Source organism: Chanodichthys erythropterus, chromosome 4 (genome assembly GCF_024489055.1).
Source record: "Chanodichthys erythropterus isolate Z2021 chromosome 4, ASM2448905v1, whole genome shotgun sequence".
Lineage (NCBI taxonomy): Eukaryota > Metazoa > Chordata > Actinopteri > Cypriniformes > Xenocyprididae > Chanodichthys > Chanodichthys erythropterus.
In genome coordinates, this window is record NC_090224.1 from 19,697,174 (window position 1) to 19,707,004 (window position 9,831).

Below are 9,831 nucleotides of genomic sequence, written 5' to 3' on the forward strand. Positions count from 1 at the left end.
AACGTTTTACATTGCTTGAATATTGTTGTCTTTTACTGCATATGATAATTCATACTCCGAAAGTAGTTGTAATTCCGAAAGTAGTAGAAATTACATTAATTACAAGATGATTAGTTAAAACATTTCAAATGCACCTGCATATTATTTTTCGAATTATTTTTGAGGATTTCTTAAAAATAGTGTGTAAAAATCTCGTCTCGTGAGCTACCTGTCTCGTCACACCCCAGTACACAGAACATAAAGTTGTCTTGCATTATTAGTCGGCACAGAGTTTGTAACTGGTGCGTCGCAAGCCAATTTTTTGGGCTTATTTTCTTAATTTTAGGACATTTTCCATGAGGATTTTAACATTTCAAAAACAACCTTTTGTTCCACTGTATATGTTAGAGGTGTAATGGATCATAGTTAATCCGTATCAAAGTCCCTTTCAAGGAAAGTCTGTTCATCCGGCTGTCATATTTGCAATGCCTCTGGGGAGCTATTTCGGGCATCCAAGACGAAGTCCTATCTATTTGAAGAAATCTCAAAAACTGCTTGGCGAACTCACAATTAAATAACATATTTCAAATCAGCTAACTACCTTAGGTTCTTTGGGTGAACATCATGAACCCTGTAAAGAACTGGGTCATATTTCACTCCAAAATCAAAAGAAAATGTATTTTGCATGAATCATATTTTAGGATGATCAAAACGGTTGCAATATGTTGTTTTTCGATTACAATTAAACAATACATTTTTGGCCCCCACAATTTCATTGCTGTGATGCAAAAAAAGATTAGCATTTCAATGATCAATTCTCATTACAGAAACATAAATGATGTTTAAATTGCAAAGATTTAAGAAGCATGATGGAAAGTTGCAAAGTCACAATGCAAAGAAAAATTTTGGGATGACTCAGATGACATCTTTTTGTCAAATGAAATTGAAACCTGAGGTTGAGATGTGTAGGTTAGTTGATGCAATGGCAGCTGCTACAAAGCAACTGCCAGCAAAAGCAGTAGAAGCCATTGTGAAACAGCATTCCCAACCCATTTAACTTGGGTATAAAGGACAAGCACAGATGGAAAAGGAGGGAATGACAGTGCAGCAAACAGAACGGGATGTTCTTACCTTCTCCGGTCTCAGTAAAACCCAACAGAACTGCCATGCCTGAGGAGACACTTGAGCCTGCATCAGCCATTTCTGAGCCAGATTCTTATTCTCGATGTTAGGATCATAATAGAGCTGATGCAGGGCCTGAGAGAGACACACAAAGAGAGCGAGAGACGGTTTTAGACAGTGATACATTGCACTCTGGCCATTATGGAGCACGTGGATACAAAATAATAACGCTTTATTAACCCCAAGGTTCCTGCGGGGCAGTTTAACAGACACGTATATGAAAGTGTGTGCTGTTAAAGTGATTCTCCGGGTCTCAAAACTGCTGATGCTTGTGCCTTCATTCCTGCAAGTAAAGCATTTAATATGGTGGGAGGGCACAGCAAATGATGACATATTCATTCAGCAATAACAAGAAATAATTAAAGCTTCCAGTGTGTACCACAAAAATACATAGTTTCAAAATTAAGTAGTCAGTACTACCGTTCAAAAGCTTGCGGTTGGTAAGATTTTTTTAAATGTTTCATAAAGAAGTTTCTTCTGCTTCTTTATTTGATCACAAATACAGTAAAAACAGTAAATATTTTACAATTTAAAATAACCATTTTCTATTTGAATATAATTTAAAATGTCATTTATTCCTGTGATGCAAATCTGAATTTTCAGTATTCAGTATTCATTGTCACATGATCTTTCAGAAATATTTTTGTGTAAATCATGATGCATGTTTTCATGATTCTTTGATTGACAAAAAGTTCAAAAGAACAGCATTAATTTCATTATAAATGTTTTAATAAATGATCAATTTAATGCATTCTTGCTATATAAAATATTACTGACCCCGATGTATTATTAGCCAAAACATCTATATCACAACACTATGTTTAGGTTTAAGTATTTTTATGATTTAGCCTGAATACTTCAGTCATAAAAGATAAAAGTCAAGGATGATCAGAGAGGAATCAGAGACGTGTGTGTGTCACTACATCAGAAACTCCCTGAGAAACAGCCATCTGTCAGAGTAAACCTGGTGACATGACATGTGTGCGATCAGATTTGAGTGCTATTAGCCGTAGATGCTTTAAATCCTTAAAAAACTATTAAAAATAAATATGGTACAAATGGATGTTCAAGTACATCTTTTCAAATGTTTCTATGGCAACCATCTATTCTGCACAAACTCATTCTTAAAGACCAGCACTGAATGACTTTGGTCCATTGACATGGTTAGCGCATTTGATCTTGCCTATGTGTGTGTGTGCGATGACTCACTCATTCTGTAGGATCCATTTTACCCAGACATATTAATCACTCGTTCAAACTGACTCTATGAGCTTCGCTACAGGCATTGTCTGTATTTGTACTATCAGTATAAATTCTGCTCCACATTCTGGCTACTTAGAAAAGAAGAGGATTACCAATCAAGATTGAATGCTAACCGACCAGTTATCGCTTTCAAATGTGACGTATAAGGAAGGATGAATAAGTCAGAAATTGTATACTATGCTTAAACAAGCAGGTGTGACCAACAGGGATGTGCAAATCTACACATTTTCAAAACAGACTAGTTGTGAGTTGCCTGAATGACTAGTCAACTAATTGTCTTAAAGGATTATTTCACTTTCAAGTGAAAATTAGCCCAAGCTTTGCTCACCCTCAAGCCATCCTAGGTGTATAAGACTTTCTTCTTTCTAATGAAAACAATCGGAGAAATATTAATAAATATCCTGATGCATCCAAGCTTTATAATGGCAATGAATGGGGGTCACCAGAGTTGACCAGACTGTGATCAGATGTCTTTCTTGAAGGGATAGTTCACCCTAAAATGAAAATTAAGCCATAAAATGAGTCACCCTGGTGTTGTTCTAATGCCGTATGCCCTTCTTTCTTTTATGGACCACAAAAGGAGAATTTAAAACGCTAGTCCATATAAATGGAAGTAAATAGTGACAAGCATCAAGCCCTTAAAAAAAGACTTAGTTCTTTGTAAACACGACTTGTTTCTCAGTGGACTAATCAAAACCTGTTCATCCTGAATACCAAAAACTGCATAAATCCAGACAATTAAAGATTTTTGGGATTGTGTTCAACAGCCCATCTGGAGTAATCAGGAACAGTTATTCTGACATCATCAGCCATGTGTTTTGTGATTCATTTCCATTGAGTCAGAAGTAAATAATCAAATAAACAACAACAACAACAACTAAATCACTTGATATTCCAGTAACGATGAGAGCATTACAGCAATTTGCTACATTATCACATTATGAGATACCCCTTTTGACCTTTCGGCACTAATAGATCAGATAAATGTGTGTGTGTGTGTGTGTTTAAGAATCACAGTGAGACATGGCTGTTTACTGGTTTGAACAGTCAATGGTTGGAAAACATATCAGGTTGCCCCGACAACCGAATCCCTGCACACAAGCAGAGATATAATTAGCAAAGCTAACGGTCGAGCCAATCAAGACACAATAGTGGAACATGACAACACACACTCCAGATGCCCTGGGTGAATAATCAAACACACATTCACATGGAAACCATCTAAAGTCAAGCATGTGACTCCATCTCAGTCCGATTATCTCCAGTAAATATTAGGTTTCCTGTGATTAATTGAACAGCAATACTACAATTGAGGAGTCATGATAACAAACAAACAAATCACTTAATCAGAATTATGTGCATAACTGACATGAATATTACCCATTTTTTCTGCATAATGACCTACGCTTCTCTGCAGATGGTTACGCCTGACCATCACACCGCCCAGAACAATACACAATAAACACATACAACGACCTCTGTGTGCGTCGTCTGCTGAGCAACGAGACTGAGAGAGAATAACCGTGGAAGAATGACCGAGACAGTGTCGTCCTGATACAGAAGCTATTGCACATCTTGCAAAAAAAGGCAGAAATGAATTTAACCATCTATCTGACAGCGAGGTTCAACAATCAGCACATAAAAGCATCTGCCGTCCACAGCTCATCAGAAAACGAGCGCCAAAACTGATGACCAGAAATTAAAACCAGTTCTCAGTACAGTTTGCCATTTGGGACTTTTCAGGACCATTTAGTGTTTATATTTTAGAGAAAACTCTACCTAAAGAAACTCAGGAATTACATCAGTAAAGATTCATTTGCCTGAAACCACAATCTCAATGCTAAACAGATGATGTAAGCTGGATTCTCACTACGATTTTGGCCAGGATTTGACCGTCTGAGACACATTTTGTGAATCCCAAAAGATTCCTCAGATCGTAGGCCAAGTCTTTGATCGTTAGTTTGACATGTTCACCGGCAGCTGATTAATGACCATTGCGATCAAATTTTACCTTGAAATTCTGCTGGTGTCTGAAGATTTGACACACAGTCCTGTAGTCTGACTTCTCCTATGACAACTGTCAATAAAAAACCAATAGAAGTGCAGAACCTTATGACGCAATTACTACCACTTGCTCCACACACGTCGTCTTCATTGCCATGATCAAAATTAATGCCAGAGATTGTTTTTGTTTGCTAGCCACCATTTCTATCCAGCATGCAATGCTGCTCACAGTCACCGAATGTTTCACGGATTGATGATGTAAAACTCCGGACGAGTGTTCTTGTGTGCATCTGTGTTTATCAACCAATCAATCAAACTTTATTTCTATAGCACCTTCCAACAACCGAAGCTGAACCAAAGTGCTGTACAACATTAAAAACAAGATAAAAAATAATAATGATAATAACAAATAATAATAAAAGTGTTTAATACATCTTCACTGCCGTACAGTCTGACATGAATGACAACTGAGATGGTACAGTGTGACATGGCTTACAGCGGGGATCATACAGTCTGAAAGCAACAGTCATAAAAGACACCCGGCTTTAGCCAACTTGACAGCTCATATAACATATTTTTTTAAAACATATGTGGAATAACTGTAAACGAAATACATGTAACAGTTACGTATTTAAAATACAAAATTTGAGTTACTGTATTTCATTACAGTTACATTTTAAATGGGTGGTAATCAAATTACAGTTAAATTTGAAAAGTATTTCAGATTACCAAAGTGATTACTTTGAATTTCATTTAAACATTAATGTAAACTGTGATGGGTAATTAATGTAAAAAGCAATTGGTGATACTCTGACCATAAGTTTCATTCCCCTTGCAGAATATGCAACATTTTAATAATTTTAACCAAATAAGAGGGATCATAAAAATTGCAAGTTATTTTTATTTAGTACTATCCTGAATAATTAAAAAATGTATTTACCCATGAATCTTAATTGTCCTGTCATTACCTGATAATCCACGACTGTTTTCATGTTTTGCAATAGCTGTTTGGGAGTCCCTTGTAACTGTAAAAAATGGTAATTGCAACTTTTTATCTCATAATTCTGACTTTTTTTCCTTGCAATAGCGAGTTTGCATCTTACAGTTCTGAACTTTTTTTCTCAGAATTGCGAGATATAAATTCGTAAATGCAAGTTATAAAGTCAGAATTGCATGATTTAAAAAAAAACTTGCAATTCTGACTTTTTTACAGGGAAATTTATATCTCAGAATTCTGACTTTATAACTCGCAATTGCAACTTGCAATTCTACAATTCTGAGAAAACAGAATTGTGAGAAAAACTTGTAATTACCCTTTTGTGTGTGTGTGTGTGTGTGTGTGTTACATACTTATTAGTATTCCAAAGTATTCTAAAGTATTTAAATTAAGTTACAAAAATCTAATGAAATATGTTACGAATGACTTTTTAAAGCATGTATTTTGTAATCTGTAGTGAGATACATTTTAAAAATAACCTACCCAGCCCTGTATATTATATATATATATATATATATATATACACAAACAGCCCGGCCAAAAAAAAAAAAAAAAAAGTCGCTGTTTGGATTTAAATGATTGCATTATTGCAGTGATTATTATGTTTCTAGCATGTTATATGTTTGAGAAAAGTTCTTCTAACCCTAATTGCTGGAGTGTGTAGTTTTTCTTTTCTTAAACATCCATGTAGGAAGTCATATCATGGCCATATTCCATGATGACAAAGCAAGATTCATCAGGCTCAAACTGTGAAAGAATGGTTGTGAAGAATCATTTTCACACATGAATTAGCACCTCTGAGTCCAGACCTTAAATTCACTGAAAGTCTTTGGGATGTGCTGGAGGAGACTTTACAGAGCGCTCACCTCTTGCATTGTGTAGAGGTGCACCAAACTAAATTTCTCTGCCGATACCAATAGCCAATTATTCAGAATGATATCGGCCGATGCAAATACCAATAGTTTGTTTTTTTCTTTAGGAAAAAACACTCTCCCAAATAATGTTGCAAACTATACAGGGAACCCTCTCATTTGGTACACTACAATATTAGAGGTTACAATTAACAACAGAAGTTTTATATTCAGCTGCTGTTTATTTTCAGATACAATAATTACACTCAAATAAAAACTTAAATGTTTGTATAAAAATTAGTATCACATAAGGTAGTTTTCATAAGCACTTCATGGCTAATTTACACAAACATAATTAACAGTATATAAGCTCCTCTCTAGAGTTTTTTTCTTAACTAAGGAACTGTGAACATTGGAAAACATTCCTGAGGTAAATGTGACATGATGTGACATTGACTGTTTTATTGATATCTTTCCACGGTTGAAGCACAAATAAAGTGATTACATGAGACGTGATACATTTTGGTAAGCTGTACTAGGCTATATCTTTCAACATACCTTTGATATTCATGCATGTTTTTCGAGATATAACTTGTATTGAAGAGGAGCGTCAAAATGCCACTTATTGTCATTTGTTATTTCATGATAAAATGGACAGAATTTGAAAACTGAAACTGGTACAAAGCACAAAGCCCTTTGCGATTATTGGATGGGAGACACTACAAATATTTGATGAAGCAAAAAATAAAAATAAAAACGCAGACCTGGCAACCCTGGCTTGAAATACGGATGATTCATAGGGTCAATAAGAGCCTGCTTTAGCGTCACTATTTTTAAACTGTTAATGTGTTAAAATTCAACACAAAAGCTGGGTTGCCTGAACATGTTTTTCCGCACCCTTTTGATTGACAGGATATAATCGGCCCTGATCATCGGCCGTTTATAAAAAATAATAATATAATAATAGCTTTTATCGGCCGATACCGATTGTTTTCCGATATATCGGTGCATCTCTAATTTATATATATATATATAGATAGATAGATAGATAGATAGATAGATATATATATATATATATATATATATATATATATATATATATATATATATATAGATAGATAGATAGATAGATAGATAGATAGATATACATACATGCACACAGCAGGAGGAGTGAAACTTATTTTGATAATTTTGGTTTGGTTTGATTCTGCATACCTTGTGGTACTGTGTCTGTATTTATTGCAGATATTTATTGTCTTTTAGTCCTTGTGAAAGGTGCAATCCAAATAAAACATCTAAAATGTATATATAAATGTGGTACTGTAGTTTCCTAAATTAACTGTTTAGTTTTTTCTTATTCATTGCCATGCAATGTGGTAAAAATGTTACTAAAGCTGAGCTTGACATATTAAATGGAAGTATTAACCGTAAATGCGTTGACAAAAATATTAATGCTACATTTCTGCTTTTAAACCCTCCCAAATATCTAGCCCCAAAGACTTCCACTGTAATTGCAGTACTGTACACAAACTGAAGGATGAGTCAAAATTATTTTCAGCAGCAATCGAGTGCATTCCTTTAAAAGGACACAATGTTTGCTGCTAATGGGATTTAAAAGCTATAACAATTATGAGTGTATGTCTCACATGAGCAGAACAAAGCGTTTGTTTTGGGGCTGACAGTTGCTGTCCAGGATAAAGATGAGAAACCCTCCACCAGGCAGAGATGAGACGGACGAGACACCACCCTCTCTCCACTCCTCATCCTTACAGATGGATCGATACGGCTCTCTTTTCTCTAATCTAATCTAATGATGAACACGAGTTTCACGTTTGTAACCTGATCATCTGAGATCAGCTACATTACAATCACATACAGAAACAATTAAGCTCAGAAATAGACAAAGGCATAAAATTGATATACAGTTGTCAAAATAGAAAGCAAATTAAGACAGAACAACTAATCATCAAATTTTTTTACACTGTTGTTGACAGCATCTATCAAGGGCGAATCTAACGACACCTGTCAAGAAGATGTCCCGGTCATATTTCACCACAAAATCAAAAGAAAGGAATGAGAAATTATATTATGCTCTTTAAGAACATTAGGTATTTTTAAAACCTTTATATTTTGAGCAATGGGGCATAGTTTTCATGACAGTTAAGCACATTTAAACCAAATATTCTGTGTAATAAATCACTGTTATAGGAAAGAATTAAGATATGTTATTATTATTATTATTATTTGATAATGGAAGTACTGCCTTTGATTTATGCTGGTTTAAAAAGAAACACAGTTACATTACAGTAGTGAGAAACTAATATTAATAATTTAACAGTATATTAAAAATTACAAACAAATAAAGCTTACAAAAATATTAATGATCCAAAAATAGAGTTCATTAAATGCAAAATAAAAATAGTTGTTCTTTATGATAATCACCCACAATATTCAAACTATCAAATATTACACATATATAGAGTCTTCATTAAGAGTAAATAAACATTAAAAAACTTAAATAACAATATTAGCGACTGACAGAATGATAATAAATGTATATATTTTACCTTCTCCACGTTTTCCACAGTGAAGTCTGCGGCTGTGTCCGGTTCCATCGCTGTGTTTACAATAACACACACCTCCTCTCGCTCTCTTGAACACGATCTATAACGTTATGTTTTATAAGAATCCTGCTGATTAATATAATTACAATAATAACGCTGATTAATTTAACTTAGGTGAATTTGATTCGGCCCGGCGCGCGATCAGGCCGGTGCGCGCGAGCTCATGTCTCTCATTCTCATAATTCACTCATGATAAATCTCACTCATATCTCAGATGAGCGATAAAATATGACCATATGCCACATCTATGTTCGCGCGGGTCTCTGTCCGGTCCCGGTGATCCAGTGTGCGTATGTCCTCCCTCTACCGTTCTTGTCGGTATGACTGAACAGATGAATCGATGATTCGACACGCGCTGCGCGTGCCCAACCCTCTGCCTTCATAAAAAAAAAAACTATTCCCAGCTTAAATATGTTTCATTTTTATTATTATTATTTTAAATGTGTATTTAAAATTATGCTGCTTTCATATAACAATGGATTATTTGAGTTTGCCATGGCGTTCATGTTTAATCAGGCTAAATTTTAACGGTCCTGTGAACGGTCCTTCGCCCAGAATTATGGGCAATGTAGTTTTTCATGTGATATTCATGTGCGGTGTCACAGCGACTCTGTGTGGTACTTTTGAAGTTTTCCATGGATTTCGGTTTCTGTTAGTGTGCATTAGATGGAGCTCTCGCTCCATTATATACATTTACGCCATACATTAATTTAATATTTTCATATTAAATTATTTGCTCTTACCATTTTCCATTTGGTAATCATTTTGTATAGGCTACCATTTGGTTTTTGTGTAAGACGAAACAATTGTGAATTTTTTACATTTATTATTATTTTTTTATTATTATTATTTGATTATTTATTGTGTATTGTAAGAAATCACAGCACTGGTGAGAAAAAAAAAAGTTTAAAGTAGTCTAATTCATCTATCG

General features: G+C 34.7%; 1 protein-coding gene across 1 annotated transcript in view; it reads right to left on the reverse strand.

The window, feature by feature from the left end:
• ipo13b (importin 13b) overlaps positions 1-9,234 on the reverse strand; it is a 44,884-nt gene extending 35,650 nt beyond the window's left edge. Inside the window, exons 1-2 of the mRNA XM_067384424.1 lie at positions 8,844-9,234; positions 1,111-1,236 (exon numbers count right to left, since the gene is read on the reverse strand). Of these exons, the coding sequence (XP_067240525.1) occupies positions 1,111-1,236; positions 8,844-8,891 (174 nt within the window). The 5' untranslated portion in view covers positions 8,892-9,234. The remainder of the gene's footprint in view (positions 1-1,110; positions 1,237-8,843) is intronic.
• Positions 9,235-9,831: the final 597 nt, after the last annotated feature.